Raw genomic sequence first — 20,793 nt, forward strand, 5'->3', positions numbered from 1 at the left:
ATTATTTATTTATTTATTTTGAAAACAACATCTTATAAGCCTTAAAAACTAAAAGAAGAACTTTCATTTCATATATTTGGTGGCCAGAGGCTCTCCTGTTTCTTTTTATATCTTATCCATTTAATCACACAATAGATAATCTAATTAAGTTCATGTAAGGCTTTGAAATAGAGAGGGTGCACAAACTAGTAAATACTTGAAAGAAAAATGAAAATGGGAGGATATAAAAAATTATTGGCTTAAAGAATTAGCTGTGATTTTCATGCTGAACTCCAAACCTCCAAATTGGAGAGGGGGTATGGGCTCCACAGTTAGGGACGGACCTGTGATGGGTTCAATGGGGGCAATTTATAAAATTTTGAGTTTGACCCCATTGAAATTAAAGAAAAATTTTACTATCCCCCCCAACATTTTTTTTAAAGATAGCCCCCTCTCACATACTTTTTTGAGTCCGTCCTTGACCACAATTACTGTCTCACAATCGACTTCTGATTTTGCGCAAAGAGTAGAGTTTTCCTATAAACTAAATTGAAAGGTAAAACACACCTTGCACACACACACAGGTAGAAAACACAAACAATAGATCATGTTAAGAGGGGCTCTCTTTTCTTCTTCTCTTCTTTACTCATCTTTCATGATTAAAAATTTTGAAAGTCTTCAATCTTAACGAGTGTTTGTGAAGATGTAGAAAATTTCAATTCTAACTTTTTAGAGAAAAATAGTAAAATTTTGACATATATGAATCCTTTCAGATATAAACTTAGAAAATATGTACTTTGATTTTCAAGTATATTGTTGATTGGGACACTATTTCACATCAAAATTTTACTTTGGTTTTGGCCTTGACGCACTCACCATTTTTTATATTTCTGCATTCACTCGGATGCTATTCTAGGTAAAAATGGTGAATCCATAGGTGTAATTTTTTACTTTATTACATTATTCTAATAAAGTATCTATACTTTGAAAAATATACTCTAGAAAGGCATAGGATAGGCATAAGCTAATTAATAATGGATCGTCACACAATGATTTTCACTGTCTTTGTGTATATTTCTTCAAGTGTGCGACACAAATAGGTACATGTTCTCTTTTTTTCCAACCAAACAAAGAGAGTAAAAGGTTTCATTCTTTTCCATGGGTAAATTTTCTCGTCCATCATGATGATGCATTCAAAGTGGCATAATGGAGATGATGTGAGACATGAGAGGGATAAATGCCTGATATTAGTGATTGATTAGGTCATAGTTTTTTTCTTATTTAGTGCTACTACTCGATTTGGAAGTATAATCTTTGTGTTCTTGCCTTCGTGTATATTTCTTCAAGTGTACGATACAAATAGGTACATGTTCTCTTTTTTTCCAACCTTCTCGTCCAACCAAACAAAGAGAGTAAAAGATTACCTTCTTTTCCATGGGTAAAATTTTTTTCATCCATAATGATGATGCATTCAAAGTGGAATAATGGAGATTGATGATGTGAGACATGAGAGGGATATATGCCTGTTATTAGTGATTGATAAGGTCATAGGTTTTTTTTCTTATTTAGTGCTATTACTCGATTTGGAAGTATAATCTTTGTGTTCTTGCCTTTGTGTGTGTGTGTATATTTTTTGGTAATCAGCCTTCGTGTATATTTCTTCAAGTGTGCGACACAAATAAGTACTTGTTCTCTCTCCTTCCAACCTCCTCGTCCAACCAAACAAAGAGAGTAAAAATCGTCCAACCAAACAAAGAGAGTAAAAAGTTACCTTCGTTTCCATGGGTAAATTTTTTCGTCCATCATGATGATGCATTCAAAGTGGCATAATGGAGAGGATGCGAGACATGGGAGGGACATATGCCTGTTATTAGTGATTGATTAGGTCATAGTTTTTTCTTATTTACTGCTACTACTCAATTTGGAATTATAATCTTTGTGTACTTGCCTGGTTCTCATGAGTAATCATTAAACCAATTAGTAATTAAAAATTGCTGTCGATTGTTGTCTCGTTAAATGATTTAATGCTTAAACATTAGTATCATTAGTGCTAGTTCGAGTCTTAATTAGTCTCAAATTATTTATAAGATTCTATTGTAGCGAGGCCTGAACTGACTAATGTACTGTACTAATTCAGAAAATTTGAAAGCTAAGTAATTATTGGGACCGTGACAATTAAAATGTTTTTGGTTTATCATTTGTCAATGTTGAGATTAGGCACGCGTAAATTAGGTGCTAATCATAACTTACATGACCACTTTATATATATATATATAATACGCATGCATACATAACAATATTTGACATTGCTTGTTTCAGTTAAAAACAAAAAAAAAAACAAAAATTAAAATTAAAGAGAAAAAAAAAAAAAAAAAATGTTTCCATTGCACCAAGCCCACCCTATGTATAACATTTTGATTATTTCAATTGCAATTTTGTTGTAGCGATATACTGTGTAATTATAGTGAGTTTTATTTTAAATTGAATTAAACACATTTTAAATAATTAATTAGTTCTCGATAAAGATTGTAGCCAAATCTAGTGTTTGAGGAAGCCTTAATCTTGATATACACCCACTGGCTGTTCAACAATGTTATTAGGTAATGTAATTTTGAGAAAATGAACTTATTTGAAATGTTTCTACACTATTTGGATTGGTTCAGTTAGTTTGTTAACATTATTAAAATTCTTGTGATTCTTATTTTATTTATCCTCTAAAGTTTTGGTCCGATGGAATGGAGAAGAGATGGTTATTATAGAATAAAACCAAGCAAGGCCTAAGTCTATTTAGTTCAGTTTTTCGAAAACAACCTTCAAAAATTCAATTTAAATTTATTTATGAAAAATTAAGTAAAAATGCTTGTTTTCAAGGAATAATTTTTAATTTTTTTACGGTAAGCAAACCGATTTTGACACCGTGTTTTAATTTTTAAATTTGTAAGAACAATAAATTATTTTTAAAAAAATTGAATCAAACAAACCTAGAAATGGCAAATATAACACCTCACAATTTTAAACCGGGAAATGAAGACCTCAAATTGTGGTGGTCTCGTTGATAAGGTAACTCAAAAAAATTTCAGCTCGACAAATAACTTCCTATCTGTTGCAGGGAAAGTGGAACTATTGAAAAGTATGTTAATTCAAACTGCCACTCAAAAATTTGGTCATAGGATGGTCAGAAAGCTGTATCTTTCCACAACTTCAAAGATTCATTTGTCGTATCAATGGCGGAACTTGAAATTTAGATTCCCCACGGGATGATATATTTGGACCTTTTCGAGAATTTATTAGGTATGTTCTTGTTCAAGCAGGTGCGGACGGATTGCTTTGTGAGGGAGGTAAATTCACTTGTAGAGCTACATCTGAAGACTAGACAAAGGTGGTATGTGAATGCAGTGTGTGTAATGCATAGGCTGCCCTCAATGGTGAATCTGCGGGGAAGAAAGAGTGGTTTGGCGCCTAGACGCTCACATTGCGGTCATGAGGTGGACACCAGAGATCATAGTTTCTTCTCCTGTTCTTTTTCTCAAGCAGTTTGGAGATGGGTAGTAGAGTAATTTTACTGGAGATAATCAGTGGTGGGACTGGTTTGGTTGGTTCTGGCAGCATCATCTGGACCCTAAGGTGCTTGCAAGCTGGTTTGTTGGCCCATTGTAGGGTATTTGACAAGAGAGGAATGCTAGGCATCATGGGGATGCTGGGATGCTTGTACTCCTCCCCAACTTGTTGCTAGAAATATCAGTCATGTTTATCGCGTGTCTTTGTCTAGTTGTTTTTTTTTTTTTTTTTTTTTTTTAAAAAAAAAAATTGAAAATGGGCCTTCTCTATTTGAGAGGGGTCGTTGTTGGAGTTTTAATTTCTCTTTGTGGGGGTATGCCTTTGTATTTCTATATATTTTCTTTAATATAACACCATTTATGGAAAAAAATAAAAAAAAAATGTATTTACTGAATAATTTAGACTATGAATCTCATCTATGAACTTGGCAAATCATCTACGGTCCTAATTCGTTATCATATTCAATTTTACTATTTACAAATTTAATTGTACATAAATTTCAATGAAAAATTTAACAAGATAATGACGTGGCTGAATCTAATTATGAAATTAATTTTTACAGAGTCGAGAAGAAAGTTTTATCAAAGGCCTTGTGACCTAGTAATATCTCCTTTATCTCCCAAAATGAATAGTAAGTGTTGAAATTTTCAAAAGAGCAAAGTGAGGTGTGTGAGTGATGTGTGTTAATTTTTGCCAATGACAAAAAAAAATAAAGAAAATTAAATTTATCATCGATTTCTGATTAAACACTTTAGGAGTGTAATTGGAATAGCACTTGAACAGTCGATTATATCATTACTCTATTAAACCATGAAGGAGTAACTTAGGTAATAACCGGATCAAAAAATATAAATTTTAATATTAATGTACATCAGTTCACCGTCCGGCCCATATACAGTACCACTATTTAGCCCAGCCTATGTGCAATACTACTTGCAATCATGGTTCTGCCCCTGATTAAGTAACCCTTGGGAGGATAGTCCAACCCAGCAGCCAAACACGGTTGCTCGTCGAGATCAACTCCCGCGAGCACTCGCACCGACTACGCCGTATTGACAATCAGGATACGCTGACGCCACCAAAATCCTCAACCAGCTTCCCCCGAGCCGAGCCATATTAAAGCCGAGCCGCATCACCCTTTCCACTTATAGCAAAACCACATATACCACCACTATGCACCCCAAAAATATCTCTACAGAACGGTCGAAAACCGGCAATAGCCGGTGGACCAAAATTTCATTTAGATGCAATTTGGATTGAATGTTCATTTCATTTCAGTACCTAACCCCAGTCAAATTCTAACCCAATGACCCAACCCAAAGTTTGGTTTATTTAAAGAGAGAGAAAGTGTGAAACCCCAACTGGGTTTGAGTAATACTGCCTCCAAATCCTCTCTCTCTCTCTCTCTCTCTCTCCATCTTTGTCTTTCTAGATGAAGTCACATACACCGTTTGTCTGATTCTTAGTAATGATGTAGAAAAAAAGAGTGTTTAAGGGTTGTTTGGCTTTGATTGTTTAGTGGGTGGATTATTTTTTTTCTTTTCTTCTGTGTTTGCTTTGCTTGGTTGTTTCTTGATTTTGATGGGTTGTATAGAGAGAGAAGAAGTATTGAAAGAGGAGAGAGATGGGGAAGTCAAGAGAGAGAAAGTGTTGCAGAGTGACCCAATTTCATGTATGCACCAAAACTGTGCAAGTTGGGTTTGTTTTAGGGATGGGAGTCTAATTGCTTCCAAATAGAAGTACTTAATTGACACAGTACTCTTTGAGCTCCCTCTACATATATTTCGACTCAACCACCTCAATCAGCAAAAAGAAAAGAAAGTACTAAAGGCTGGTCTAGTAGCGATCTCTAAATACATCTGTTTTAGCAAATACTATTTCTCTCCAATACTAATTATCTCCAGTACTCATGAAGACACTTGGCAGCTCAGATTCTTTGGGTGCTTTGATGTCCATCTGTCATACTACAGGTTGATCTAACAAATTATGATTCATTTATTTGCAGACACCCAAGCATTTTTATTTTTATTTTATTTTATTTTTTATTTTTTAAAAAAAATAAATTCCCACTAACCATGTTCATTAATCACCTTAAAAACTTCAAACATTTATGATTAACTTCATTTCAATCAGATCAATTATTTCCTCTTTTAGAAAATCTCAATGCTGCTCTCTCCCACATATATGTTAAAAATTGCAAAATCTACAACTTAAAAATTTTTGTCGAAGACAGAGAATATATGAATACATAAATTCTAAATTAAAAGTGCTAATTAATTTGATGCTCTCGAACATAAGATACTTTTTTGTTAGTCACTTATTGTTAATTTATTTGATTTTGAAGAGCACAGCCCAGGTAGCAACCATGTGTACAGTAGGGAGTTTCAGACGATGTTGGAAGGGCTGGAAGAGGAAGGGTGTGTGGAAGAGTCGTGCCAAATGGCGGAGAAGAAGAGGCGACTGAGTGTGGATCAAGTGAAGGCATTGGAGAAGAATTTCGAGGTGGAAAACAAGCTTGAACCGGAGAGGAAAGTGAAGCTTGCTCAAGAACTTGGGTTGCAACCCAGACAAGTGGCTGTTTGGTTCCAGAACCGCCGCGCAAGGTGGAAGACCAAGCAGTTGGAGAGAGACTACGGCGTCCTCAAAGCCAATTATGAAGCTCTTAAGCGCAATTACGAGTCTCTCCAACATGACAACGAAACCATGCTCAAAGAGGTGAATATATAGTGTCCTAACTATACATGTTCATAATTTATACACTTTTTTGTTTTAATTTTCTGAAAAAAAAAAAAAAACTCATACATCCCTCAACTCTGTTAGGGTTAGGGTTTGCTTTTGGTTAGATGGAAAATAATACTTAGATAATGGAAGTAAAAACATGAAGTGATGGAAAAGAAAATAAGAATTTATTTCTTGTTTTTTTTAAGGTTGTTCCAAAATTAATCAAAAATAAGGTTGTTCGAGAAAAAGTAAGACAGCAAACATTTAACAATTCCATCATAACAAGATACTTCTATATATGGTTAGACAATTTTAATGTTTATAAAACTGTTCTTAAAAATTCTAAAAATATAAATATTTTTGAGTTATAAAAGATAATTATCTAATTATTATTTTTAAATTTATAAAATAGTTCTTAGAAGTGGTTAATTAACAAATTTTTATACAATTATTAAATTTTCATATCTCGTACAGGTGTTTAACAGACTCTAAAATTAGAATCAATAAAGTTTTGAAAATTAAAATAGACCAAACTTACAAGAAAAAAAGGGAATATTTTTCAATTTCTTGTCTTTTGTTTCATAAGATGAATAGAAAATCGTACATATTCGATTAAAATTATGTATTTTTGATATATGATATTACGGTGAGTGTATCATATTTAATAATTTTACGATCTTCATTGACATAACATAAAATAGTAAGAAATGTTCGAATTACTTAGGAGTTTTAAAACTTTTTTTATTCCTGAAAAAAAATAAAAAAAATCAATTTCTGATGATTGGTTTCTGAATTTTTAACTCTTGTTTATATATGTTTGTGTGTTTACAGATACGAGAACTGAAATCAAAACTAGTGGAAGAGAACACCGAGAGCACTGTTTCGGTGAAAGAAGAGAAAATGGTATCAGAATCTGATGACAAAATTGCAGAACCAAACTCAACGTCTCTTGGTGGGTCTGATACAACAACTGATTTGAACTATGAGAGCTTCAAGAACACCAATGGCGTCGTGACAAGAAGCTCAGTCTTCCCAGATTTCAAAGATGGTTCGTCGGACAGCGACTCGAGTGCGATACTCAACGAAGACAACAGCAGCCCCAATGCGGCGGCCATATCTTCTTCATCTGGGGTTCTTCAGAACCACCCGTTCACGGTGTCGCCGCCGCCCGCGGCGTTCAAATTCAACTGCTCGTCGTCTTCGTCGCCGTCGTCGGCGATGAATTGCTTCCAATTCTCGGAGACGAAAGCGATTCTGGGAGATGCCCAGAAAGCGTATCAGCCACAGTTTGTGAAGATCGAGGAGCACAATTTCTTTAGTGGCGATGAGTCCTGCAATTTCTTCCCGGACGATCAAGCTCCGACCCTTCAGTGGTACTGTAACGATCAGTGGAATTGAAGAAGACCCACATTGTAGATGATGAAGTGTGAGATTGGGGATTGGTCTGTGAATTGTACAAAAAAATGAAGTTAGAGAGAGAGAGAGGGGGTGGCGATGAAGGGATGAGAGAGAAGCAAATCTGAGTATGGAGAGAGGCTCACGTGAGGGGTGGGGACGCCGTGGAAGGTGGTGAAATCTGACGCATTTGGGTGGTCTGTGAGATGTCAGAGAAATTGAACTCTCTCTCTCTCTCTCTCTCTCTCTCTCTCTCTGATTCTCTTTCTATGTGCGGGGCCTGTAATATTATAATAATCAGTGGCTAGCATAAAATAATTTTGATATATATACATGCATGAAATTCTGAGCTGTTTACTGAATTCAATAGATGAGGTAGACAGGCGAGAGTAGATAAATATAATTATTTTAAATATAATTATTTTATAATAATCTTAAAGTTAAGAATAGATAAATAATAATGTTAAAATTTAATTGATTTTAAATAATCATTTGAAGATAATTTGCTTAAAAATATATAAAGGTTTGATAAATATTTTAAAAATAAATTTTAAATTATAAAATTATCATTTAATATAAATAATAATTCATTAAATTCATTTTCTTACTCTCTTTTTTGTCATCTGACGTTTTTTTTTCTTTTTTAATTCGTAATATGTCAATTTTAAAAATTAAGGTTTCTTTATCAATATTATTATTTTTTTACCATTTATTTATTTTTCAAGACTCTCTACCATGAAAGCAAAAATATTTATAGTGGCAAATCAAAGAAAACAAGTTTCATCCTAAAATGTTCTTTATAGAATATTTATAAAGGCGGGTCCCTTCGCATTTTGTTGCTTTAATATATTATTTTTCTGGATGATTCTAAGCTCATGGATGTGATTAGGGCTATAGACAATCTCAATAAACTCATATGACAACTTTATATTTGCAAACTATTGATGTGCAAACTTTTGAAATACCTATAAACAGCTGGCAAAATTCTGCCATTATTTTTTAAACTATAACTCAGTAGTATTAAAAAATTTCTAAAAATTACAATATTATATCTTAATGAAAATCTCTCAAACAAATCAATTTATAAAGTATAATAACTATATCTTGAAAATAATGAATAAGAAGAAAATTTACAATTTTCTCGTCCTGCCTCTTAGAACCTTGAAGCTAACGATGAAGATAACGATGTAGAACATTTGCCCGCAGTTCTCTCCCATCTTGGTCTTCTCTTCGGAGACTGACGCTAATAATCTGTCGTTTGTTGTTAGTCAATTTAATTAAGTGTTTATTTAGGTTAATGTAGATGGTAAATTTGTCTACTTACATAATAATATATTATAAGAATGTTATCTAGGTAATAAATTATCAAATGGTCACTTAATATCAATTAAGTTTCAACATTGGTCACTATTCACCTTTTCTTGACTTTAAGGTGTGAGATATTATTTATTTTGGCAATTATCGTAGACATAACAAATCTAAGTTGAGTTGTAATTTAAATTACTTGTTCTACAAGTCATCAAGTTCGACAAGGATTACAAAACTGGGAAGGAGTTCAAACTTACCATACTTGAAGAGTTTGTGAAAAAAAGGGTAAAAACACTGATTCAAGAAGGAATATGAACAAGGTTGGACATTCTACACTTACCATATTAGTCTGAAATTCCAGTAGAATGAAACAAGGTTGCAATAATTCTAGTATTCAGGTCTGTCAACCTTGAACTGGTTCAAGATGCTCAAGTTTGAGTCACTGCCAAACTTGAACCGGTTCAGCCTCCTTGAACCAATTCAAGGTGTCCTGTTTGCAATACAACTTCAGTTTCCCTTTTCTGAATTATTTCCCAGTTGGTCTAGAATTGTACCAAATCCTATGCACGAAATTTATCTTATTTTTAGAGGAATCAGGCATTCCATACTCTATATAAACCATATCATATACATTGGTTTATTCACGGGTTTTATATTATTATTCAGATATTATTCAAAGCCTTAGGAAGATTATTTTTGCAGAAAATCAGAGTTGATTTTTCTGATATCTTTCTAGAACATATACACAAAAACATAGAGTTTAGAGTTTTGGTGTTCGAATCTAATCGTGATCATACAGGTGTATTAACATCGATCAGACGAAATAGATCTTTTTCTACATCATTCAGACAGTTAAAGAACATAAGTAAACGCAGTCACACTTTGGAAGGGTTGGAGCATTCATGGAGTGCTGTCTGATCTACCTGCTACCCTTCAACAAATATCAAGTGTAAGCCTGAGGTCAAGTTGCCGTTGGACGGGGAGTCACAAAGCTAGAGGATCGTCAACGGTTGATGTGGTGTAGAACAATAGGGTGTAAGTCAGAGTCAAAGTTCGATATACTTTGTTCCAAGCATAATGAATTGGTTTACTTTGGACTGCACAAGTCCACGGGGTTTTCCCATTACAATTGACGTATTTTATCAACTGGAGTTTCCTCGCTAAAATCCGGGTGTCATCTCTAACTTTATACTTTGGTTTATTTTACTGCATACAATTAATTATCTAGCTGTTAAAATAAGTAAAGTTAGTAACGACACAGATCTGTTTTACAAAACCTAAAACTTTCCTGTATACATTCCGTTGCATATGACTCACAAATTGGTATTAAAGCCAAACTCTATACATTAAGTTGATCCTTGTTGCAAAGTTTAGTTTTTTTTTTTCAAAAATTGTTTTAATCATGTCTTATGCGTTGAAAGAAGACGGTTCTAATCAACGTGGTCCTTTATTTGAAGGAGATAATTACAATTTTTGGAAATCAAAGATAAGAGCATATTTGTAAAATTCTGGTGGTAAAACTTGGGCAATAGTTAAAACTGGCTATACACTACCTACAACAGATACAACTGTGGATGGTAAAATAGTCAAAGAGTTAAAAGATACTTTTGCTTTTACTGTTATTGAAACTGAGCGTAATGATGCTAATGGCAAAGCTTTATATTCAATTATTAATTCTGTTGTTCCATCTGAATATGTTAGAATTTCTGATTGTAAAACTGCTAAAGAAGCTTGGGATATTTTGCAGGTTACTCATGAAAGAACTTCAAAAGTAAAGTTGTCCAAAATTCAGTTGCTCTCTCATAAATTTAGCAACATTGTGATGAAAGAAGATGAATCATTTTCTGATTTTTATTATAGTCTTCTTGAAATAATTTATGAACTGCGTCACTCAGGGAAAAAAGTTAGTGATAAAAAAATCTGTGAGAAAATCTTAAGGTCTTTACCTAAGGCTATGTTTAGTAGTGTGAGTTTGAAGGGGAATGATAACATTAGTTATGAAGGAATGGGAAGGGGAGGATAATTTTAACCTCCTATCGCGTTTGGTTAATTAATGAAGGAAAAGAAAGGGAAGGATAATAATTATGTTTGATAAAAGAAAGGAAAAGAAATGGAAGGGAATTATTCTAATAAATTGACTATTATACCCTTTTATATTTTAAAATATAATATATATATATATATATATATATATATATATATATATATATATATATATAGTCTCATGTACTGGCCATAAGAAAAGAAAAAAAAAAAAAAAATAGGGCAAATCATTTCAGTCTCCCCAATCTTGCCTCCATCTCTATTTTATATATGTGTGTGTGTGTGTGTGTGTGTGTGTGTGTGTGTGTATATAGTCTTAACTTGATACCACAATAAAAGAAAAAGAAAAAAAAAAAAATAGGGCAAATCATTTCAGCCTCCCCAATCTCGCTCCATCTCTATTCTCCTTCTCAACACTGAACTCTCTCTCTCTGCACTATTATTAGATTGTTCAAATTCAAAACCCATATATTTCCAGTTTATCTCTGTTTGCAAGAATCAAAACTTCAAAACCCATATCGGCATCATTTTAGATTGTTCAACAAATCAAAACCCAATTTCAGATTGTTCAAAAAATCAAAACCCATATTAGTTTCCATTGCCCGCTGCTGTTCCAATTCGGGTTCGCCATTTGCCGTTCTCAACTCTCAAGGCAAAATTGGCAACTGAAATCACACACAAGCCTCTCCTTCCCTTTCCCTTCATTTCCTCCCATTTTTGGGAGGTTAAGAAATTTACTGTTGAAGGCACAAGTTAACCCTCCAAACCCTTCCCTTCCCTACCCTTTCCTTCCAAAAATTTTTGCCAAACACAAATTTTTAATTCCCCTCCATCACCTTCCCTTCCCTTTCCTCACATTTCCACTCTACCAAACTGACTCTAAAAGATTCCAGATTAGGGTTGAAACCATCTATGAACATTGGGATTTGACTACCTATTAAGTTGATGAGATGGTAGATTCATTAAAAACTTTTGAGATGCAGAATTTTGATTTAAGTCAGAAGGAGAAAAATCTTGCTTTGAAATCTACACAGGTTGAGAATTTTGTGAATGATGACTCTGATGATGATATTGCATTCTTGTCAAGGCAATTCAATCATATTTTACAAAGGCAACGGAGGAGAAGGAATAACAACATGGCTAATCCTCAAAATTTTGACAAGATATCAAAGTTTAGGTTTAATGAGAAAAAAGTAGAAGAATCAAAAGAAACTAAATTACTTGCTGGAATTGTGGTGGCAAAGGTCATGCATCCAATGTTTGTCCTAGTCCTAGGAAAGAACAAAAGAATAAGAATAAAGGAAAAACAATGAAAGTTTCTATGATTGAAAAGTCTACTTTAAGTGATAGTGATTCTCCTCAAGATGATACTAATGATTTTTCTTATGTCGCTTTTCTTGATAGGGGTCCTCATGTCGTTAATTTATCTGACTCTAACAGTTCAGATAATGAAGACAGTGAAGTTCGTGATGAATAAATTGAAGAGGCTGACAAGGACAATGAAAGACTGAGAAGGTGGTTAAAGAAACCATTGAGAATAAACAGGCAATCAATAAGCTAGCAAATGAGCTTATCCAAGCAAAAGGAGAGAATGAAGATCTAAAGAAACAGATTGCTGAAGGCAAAAGGAAGGCTGTTGAAAGCAAGTCTATCATCATTAAGCTTGAGAGACAGATCATCATTCTTGAGGATAAGGTAAGTGTTGCTAACTCATTAAAGGAATGTCTTGCTTTGAAAAATGATTATCTTGAAATTGAATTGAAATCTGAAAAAGATAAACTGAAAGGGTTCAATATGAGTCAAAACAGTTTGAATAAGATAATTAACATGAGTAAGGATGTGAATGATAAAATAGGGTTAGAATTTGTTAAAGGTTCTTCTAGTAAAGAAGGTAAAACAACTTTTGTTAAACCTTCTTTTATGCCTAAACCATGTTTACCTGATGCATCACATTCTGCTATGTCTTATGTGTCTAAATTGTTGCATTGCATTTTTTTGTGGAAAAAATGGATATAAGTATAACTTATGCTTTCATAAGAAAAAGAAAGATTTTTCTAAAATTGCTTCTCAAACTTCTCATACTAAGAACAATGTGCATTCTAAAGGGAAAAAGAAATTACACCTAAGGTTCCTAGAACTGCAATTTTGCCTAAGAAAGAGGTAAAAAGGGAAAAAGAATTTCAGGAAGTAAGAGTGAGAATTGTGTGAATCAAAAAGTCTGATTTGATCAATTATGTGATCATGACACGTGTTTGAAAGAAAATTTTATTGCCATTGGATCACTTGTTAGAGTTTGATTAGGGTTTGAATTACTGATCATAATCTTCTTAATATGCATGTGAAAATTTCTTTTGAAGAATTTATGATCTATCTTTTAATGCAAATAGAGACACATGCTAATTTGATTAACAATAGATTCTTGGTCTGTAATCTATACAGTGAAAGACGATTTGCATTGTATAGGGAATTTTTAGATTTGAATCTCTTAAGTTCGTAAACTTTTGTGAACTAGTCCATCTTTGACAAATTTGGTTGAAAATCTTTTGGTTTATTGACTAGGGTTTATTGTTCACAAAAGTTATAAAGGTTATTGTTTAAAAAAAATAGGAGCTACAAATAAAAAGATTGAAAAAAATATATTCAGCTTGAAAAGAAAAGGAAAAAAAATGCTGAATAAATTGCTGAGGAAAAACCTATTGATATTTGATCGAAAGCTCCCATTAAACTGTGAATTGAAGCGAAAAGTGGAGATGAGTTAAGTTGGGGAATTGCTGACTACTCTTTAGAGTGAAAACCGCTTTGTGTGAAAAAAATTGCTTAAAATAATTTTATCTTGATACTTTTCTATCAATAAGGTTTAGACAATGATATGTTGAAATTTAACTGAAGATGGATGAGATTAGATTTCACACACACACATGAACTTGCTAGATTAATTTCTAAATCTTTCAGTAAAATTTACAAGTTTGATTTCATGTTGTGATTACTTTCTGAGATTAGAAATTATTTGAAAAGTTTGTGGAGTCAAATATTTGTTCTCTGAAATAATTTTAAAATTCTCTTAAGGGGTTTTGAATCGTGTGTTGACTGGATGGTTTTAATGATTGGTGATTTTATTTTTTTGTCTTATTATTATTAAAAAAAACAAGAAAAAATTAAAAATTTTGAAAAATTCAAAAAGATTTTGATCTTAGGTTTTTAGTTTGTTTGGTTGTTAGTTTTTATCACCGATGTGTTAAAATATTCTTCTGGAAACAATTTATACCATTTTGTTTAACATTGTTCTGAGGATTCAAGACTGGAAGTCTTGAACCGGTTCATTGGGAGTTGAACCGGTTCAAGTTTGTCACTAAGACAAGCCTAAAGTGACTGTCCATCTTGAACCGGTTCAAGATAGCTGAACCGGTTCACGTTGTTTGCACGATTATGCGCTGCCCTTCTTGAACCGGTTCAAGAGGGCGGAACCAGTTCAAGAACATGGGAATGGGGTTTTAATCATACTTTGGGTCTCATTTGTTGCAACATCACTCAATTTCTCTTGCACTCTTACATTCTCATATCTATATACCATAACATTCCATCATATATTCTTCATATTTGTCATCAATCCATGCTATAACATTGATCATTAAGTGATAATTGGAGATTGACACCAAGGATTGAAGAAGTTATATAAAAAAAAATGAAATTTGCAAAATGGGTTTGAATGAAAGTTATGGAGTTTGGGCTTAAAATATTAGAGGATTGGTTAAGTTGTTGAGTTGGGGGGTTACAAATTTGTTGGTGTTGATTTTTGTGGAGGATTGAAGATTGAATCAAGCTTTTCTCTTTAACACCTTTGGGGTGGCACACCAGGTGTTCGATAAAATTCTTGAACTATTTTCAAAGCTTTAAAGCAAACAATTTTGTAAAGAACATGCCTCCTTACCATCTAGAGAAGCTAAAGGAAAAGGGATTGACACACCTAGACCACCAAAGAGGTCCAGAACCGGCATCACCATTCAAGAACCTCAAAGTGGTTCTCAAGCTCCTAGCATGGCTCCTGTTAGATATCCTTCAGTTTCTAGCACTGGAGGGATTGAATTTACAGCGTCAAATTTTTACAATGAAGAAGCGTGGACAGTGTATAACTCTGTTTACAAGGATGGGCCAATCAAAACAGAGAGAAATGTTAATCTTCAGAAGCTTTAAGACACTGCAGGACAAGCTCTAGTGAACTACATCAAAGCTCATCATTGGCTTTACTTCACTAGACTTGACAAAGGCATTTATTGTTCCGGATATGATTAGTTATTTCTATGCTAATATCCGTGAAGTTCATGACTCCCACTTCGTTATATCTTTGTTTGGAATTGATTATACAGTTGATGAGCAGGATATCGCTTCTATTCTTGGCCTTCCGGAACATCGTTAATTGACAGGACATACTTTGCCTTTGACAGTTACAAGCCCTGATTTTTCCCGGATTGTACCAAAGATTTGTGTGCCTAACTCTTCTGTGAACCAAGATACTATCCCAACCAGATTTCTGACAGATGAAGCTGCATTCTTTAACTTGTTTGCCATGGCAAATATGGCTACTTTGGGAAAAAGGATAAATTGTCTCTGGAGCGAGCACAAGTATTGTCTTTTCTTGCCAACAATCAGAATATTTTGCTTGACCACTCTATTGTACAGCTTATCATTGCACATTACAAGAAAAATTCGCGCAAGTACTCTTCTCCATTTTCGATGATAATCATGGAAATTCTGAAAAGAAAGAATGTGCCGATTCCTCCAAGGGCTAATCATAAGCCTATCATGACTGAGTTAGACCCTCATGCTTTGAACAAATCAAAAACTGCTCAGGAGAATGCTAGAAAGGCGAGGAGATTTGTTGATGAGGGACCATCACAAATTTAAGAAACTTCTTAGCTATTTGCTTCAAAGGGAGTTTTCATGAAAACTGATGCCAATCTCATGTATTCCTATCTACTTCAGAATTAGAATTCATTATTTGAGAAGATAATGGTTGAGATCCAAGATCTCAAATTACAGGTAGCTCAGTTGAGAGGACAGCCATCTGGGATTCCAGAGGAGGATGTCTATAGGCCTGTGCCTCCAAATCCGTTTCTGCAAGCTGAAGATGAGGGAGATGATGAAGATGGGGCTAAGTATACTGATGAAGATGAGGAGGATGGGATGACGAATCAAGTGGTGGAGATTAGGGATGCTGTTTCTTATCTCTGAGTTGTTGAGGAGACATGGTGCTGCTTTTATTGATTATTTATCATACATCATGACATCATATTTTGTTTATTATTGCACTACTTGTCTATGTTTTTGGATATTCCTTGAATATGCTTTCATAGACTTTCTTATGCTAATCCGAATTATGCTTTAATTGTCTTCTTTGTAACGAACTTTATTGTTCTCTTATTCTTTTCCCTCCTTTGTCAATTTGTTACAAAAAGGGGGAGCCCACACACATGTGAATGATGTTAAGATGTTAAGGGCTTTTGGATATTAACTACTTTTGGATATTAATCAAATCTGTGATGAGGAATTTCAAGTCAATTTTACTTAACAAGGGTATTTTGTAACTAATGAAAAAGGTGAATGTATCTTGAAAGGAATTAAAACTTCTGATAATTACTATGTTGTATTTTCAGATCCTTCACTTATGTATTTTTCTACAGTTACTGATGAGGCTGTTTTATGGCATAAAAGACTTAGACATGTGAATTATAATAATTTAGTGAATTTGTCTAACAATGATCTTGTTCGAGGTTTGCCTAAGTTGAAGATGCCTAAGAATGAAATATGTGATCCATGTCAGTTAGGAAAACAAACTAGAGTGTCACATAAGAGACTTATTCATAAAGTCACTTCTCGGCCTTTGGAATTGATTTATATGGATTTGATGGTATCAAGTTACATCTTCTAAAAATAAATAAGAGAAGCGTCCTCCTCAAGGGCTTTGCTTTAACCTGAAAGAGGAATCAACGATGGGGTGAGCTATAATGCTCAGTAGGAATAATGCTAAGCGCATGCACATACTACATTTATTTGCCTTCGGACATGCTCCCTAATATCTAATTTCGGGGAAAACCCTAAAACATCTTCCTAAGCTACCAAATTCACTTAGGCATATCAATCCCATTATAAATACCTCAAATATAAACATGTATCATCCATTCCATTTCTACTATACATATACCTATCAAATTAAATAAAGCATGTAATCAAATCGTAACTACACGTGGATGCCAACTTGTAACAAAAATCAAAATTGCAAATAACAATAATAAACCAAGTTGCAACTACACATGGATGCCAACCTAAAAATAAATTCGAAATCAACAAGAGAGTGGGATATCTTGATCACATGCACCCCCGAACACACACAATGTATGAATGAAAAATTAGTTATTTTTGAAATCGAACCGCTTATAACCACCCAATAAAATAGATGTTTTCGGGTTATTAACCCTCATGGAACTACTCAAGTGACCACTATAATAAAGTTGGAGAGCCTTAGCTTTCCTGCTAGTGCCAAGCCTAATATGTCATGGATCAAACCACACGATAAACCTGAGAATATCCCAAAATCAACATCCAATTCCACAATGTAAATATATACCAATCTATATCCAAATCGCACCTCACAAGTACACATAAGCTCATCTTTTCCATACAATATATGTCCTAAATTCCAATGCTATCATGGCATACTCAATAATGCAATGACTACCATTTAGGCATAGTATAATCATAGCAAATCCCATGATCTCATATGAATAATTTATCAACAACAAGTGCACTAGGCAACCAAATATCACATTTCCTAAAAGTATCACATATATACTATGTCATTCACATAGTCTCAAATCAAATGTAACATATATATCAACATTGGTAACTCACGAAATCAAGTAAACACCTTAATTATCAACTAATACCGCAATATCAATTCCAAAAATCATATTAGGCACGTAATCACTAACTATGACATTGAATTACATAAACGAACATTATTAATCAATATATACAATTCTAAGTACACACACACACACACATATGTATGTATAACCCATTTAATCTCACAAAATGCAAGGAAATCATAGTCTTACTTACGCAACACACCCTTACCTCATTTGGGATGAAAATCCCAAAACCTCCAAAATAAAATGCTCTAATTGAGCCACAACTTCTAAGGATCGACGAGGGTGACGAGGAGAATGATAAACCCTCCTATGGCCGCCCCAAAATCCGACTCTAACCACCACCCGAAAATCCAAAGTCTCCAAAATCAAAAACAAAAGTTTTGATGTTTATGGTGTCCCTAACATAACACCCTTCTACGGCGACTCAAGAATCCAAACCCAAACTCACCCCAAAATCCCGAAGGTGTTCCGAACTTGAAACTAAGACAACGGTTTTGAAGCCCTTGGTTTCCCCATGCTTTATCCCTCCTACGACTAAGTGAAAGGAAGGCAATGAAAATAAAGCTCATAACTTGAGCAATAATGGTGGCTTGGTATGAGGAAGAAGATGAAGATTAGGAAAATAAAAGAAAAATGAAGATAAGTATGATATTTGTAAATATATCACAAAACACACAGCCTTACACCACCTTTCACACACACCCACATCTCCACCCTACACCTGTCATCTATCTAGCTCTCCACTTGTCACCAACTTTAAAAAATTGCCCAAAAGTCCCCACATAAAAATGTCTCAAAAGATAATAGTACAAATGCCCCAAAATGAAAATATCTCAAAAGATAATTGCACAAATACCCCAAAGTAAAACATGATGTCCAATATGCCCCAAATAAAATATGAATGTTCATAATGTCTTAAAAATAATAATGGAAAGTGTCAAAAAGAAAAAAATACATATATATCCCAAACACTTGACCCAGTTTGGTCTCACTTGACCCGATACCCAAAAATGTTGAAAAAAGGAAATAGGAAAAAAAATGAAAAAGAGTACAAGTCCTCACACGCCTACAAGGTCGACATAATCTCCAAGCTCTGATACCATTTGTAATGACTCATTCCACTATATAATATGATATTATCCACTTTGGGCCTGAGCTTACATGGTTTTGCTTTTGGATTTTATCCCCAAAAGCCTGATACCAATTAGAGATAATACCAGTACATATAACTATATAAGCACCTCACCTTTATCTTTTCCAAGCGATATGAGATTGTACAACTTGTAGCACGCCAGGTGCCTCTTCACACCCACCCACATAGGTCACCACATAGACAGAAACCCTTTAAATTTAAAGAATATTGATTATTATAGGCAATAAAATATAAGGTATAAAATGTTTAAGTTAGTTATTCAAAAAAGTACTGATGTTTAACATTTTTCTATGTGTTTTCTGCTTAGAAAAATACATCAAATGAATAAAACAAGAATCACGACACAAAATTAAAGACATCACACAAAAAGAACAAATGACTTATGTTATTTGACACAAGTTGTGCTTACATCCACATAGAAGATTCAACAAAAGATTTCACTATATAAAAATTAAGAGACTACAAGTTTCTGCCTCCAAACCCTTGTTCTCGCTCTTACTCTATTTCTTGTGATTTTTAGTATTCGCTCGTCATTCCACTTTAAACCCTAAATGCCCTTAAAATATTGGGCTACAAGAGAGCAAGTCTATGACCCGTAAAAGAAAAATGGGTCAAAAAAAATTTTAGGGGCCGCTACCCCAAACTCCTGAGCTATGTGATTGCAGCAGGCAATGGCTAAGGACTAAGAATAATATAGTGGAATAAGAATGGCACTGTAACAATATACTAAAGTTTGAATATATCAAGTAACTACTTAATTAACTATATTTTATAACACATTTTTTTTTTTTTTCATTTGTAAGAAACTCAAATAATCATTTACTCCTGCGAGAACTTGAACACCCGCCTCTCACTTTGAGAGGTATGGGAACTAGACTACAACGCCTTTGGTATTTTATAACACAATTTGAATATCACAATAAAAATGAATTTTAAGAATTGACTTTTAAGCAAAGAAAATATCATTTATTGTTGAATATTTAAAATTCAAAAAACATCAAATAAGTTCTCAATTTTACTTAATATTTAGTGTCGAAATTTGTATTATTAATTTTCAGGTTTACATCAAACTTTACCACCAGGGGCGGAGTTAGGATCTTGAGGTTAGGGGGCCCAAAATTATAACTTAGCTAGAACTTTTGGAGGAAAAAAATATATATTACGTAGGCAAAAATATTTTACTATTTAAAAAAACAAAAAAATAGACACACACCCACACAAAAATACATATATACATACAAAATATATATAGAGAGAGGAACAAAAACAAAAAACTTTGAGATTAACTTGACTGTAGTGTGCATAAAAATTATTTACATCTATGAGAAAAAAGTGATTCCTTAGGTCAAATAATGTTACGGAAAGAATTGTGATTGAGTTGGAATTTTAGGATAATAAGGTTATGGAAAAAATCGTGATTGAGTTGGAAGGATTTTAAGATGGAAAATTATGGAAAGAACTCTGTTTGAGTTAAAATTTTAAGATAGTTACATTAAATTTTTGTATGAGTCATTTTTGTATTACTCCGTATCTTTTAAATGCTAATTAAAGAAAGAATTTTTTTTTTTTTTTTTTTCTTAGGGGGGCCAAGTATAGATTTTATACCATATATGCTATATTATTTTTATTTTTACCTGTATTAAAAAATAAATTCCAAAAAATTAGGGAGGGGGGGGGGGGGGGGGGCATGGCCACCCCCAGCCCCCTTGG

At 33.6% G+C, this 20,793-nt stretch overlaps 1 protein-coding gene across 1 annotated transcript; it reads left to right on the forward strand.

Moving 5' to 3' along the window:
* The first annotated feature begins 4,886 nt into the window (after window positions 1–4,886).
* Window positions 4,887–8,004, forward strand: LOC132267165 (homeobox-leucine zipper protein ATHB-6-like). Its single transcript, XM_059768241.1, has 3 exons — window positions 4,887–5,507; window positions 5,882–6,252; window positions 7,090–8,004. The coding sequence occupies exons 1-3, from the start codon at window positions 5,447–5,449 to the stop codon at window positions 7,654–7,656; spliced, it is 999 nt and encodes a 332-aa protein (XP_059624224.1). The 5' UTR covers window positions 4,887–5,446; the 3' UTR covers window positions 7,657–8,004.
* The last annotated feature ends 12,789 nt before the right edge of the window (window positions 8,005–20,793 follow it).

Source organism: Cornus florida, unplaced genomic scaffold (assembly GCF_030987335.1).
Source record: "Cornus florida cultivar Cherokee Brave unplaced genomic scaffold, ASM3098733v1 CherokeeBrave_3.0.0_Hap2_Chr07, whole genome shotgun sequence".
NCBI lineage: Eukaryota > Viridiplantae > Streptophyta > Magnoliopsida > Cornales > Cornaceae > Cornus > Cornus florida.

What these genes read in the sequence shown, in the direction of transcription:
- LOC132267165 (XM_059768241.1), top strand. Translation starts at nt 5,447, where the DNA reads ATGAAGACACTTGGCAGCTCAGATTCTTTGGGTGCTTTGATGTCCATC. An exon ending in GTCCATCTGTCATACTACAG is followed by an intron (nt 5,508 to 5,881) that starts GTTGATCTAACA and finishes TTGATTTTGAAG; the next exon opens with AGCACAGCCCAGGTAGCAAC. An exon ending in ACGAAACCATGCTCAAAGAG is followed by an intron (nt 6,253 to 7,089) that starts GTGAATATATAG and finishes GTGTGTTTACAG; the next exon opens with ATACGAGAACTGAAATCAAA.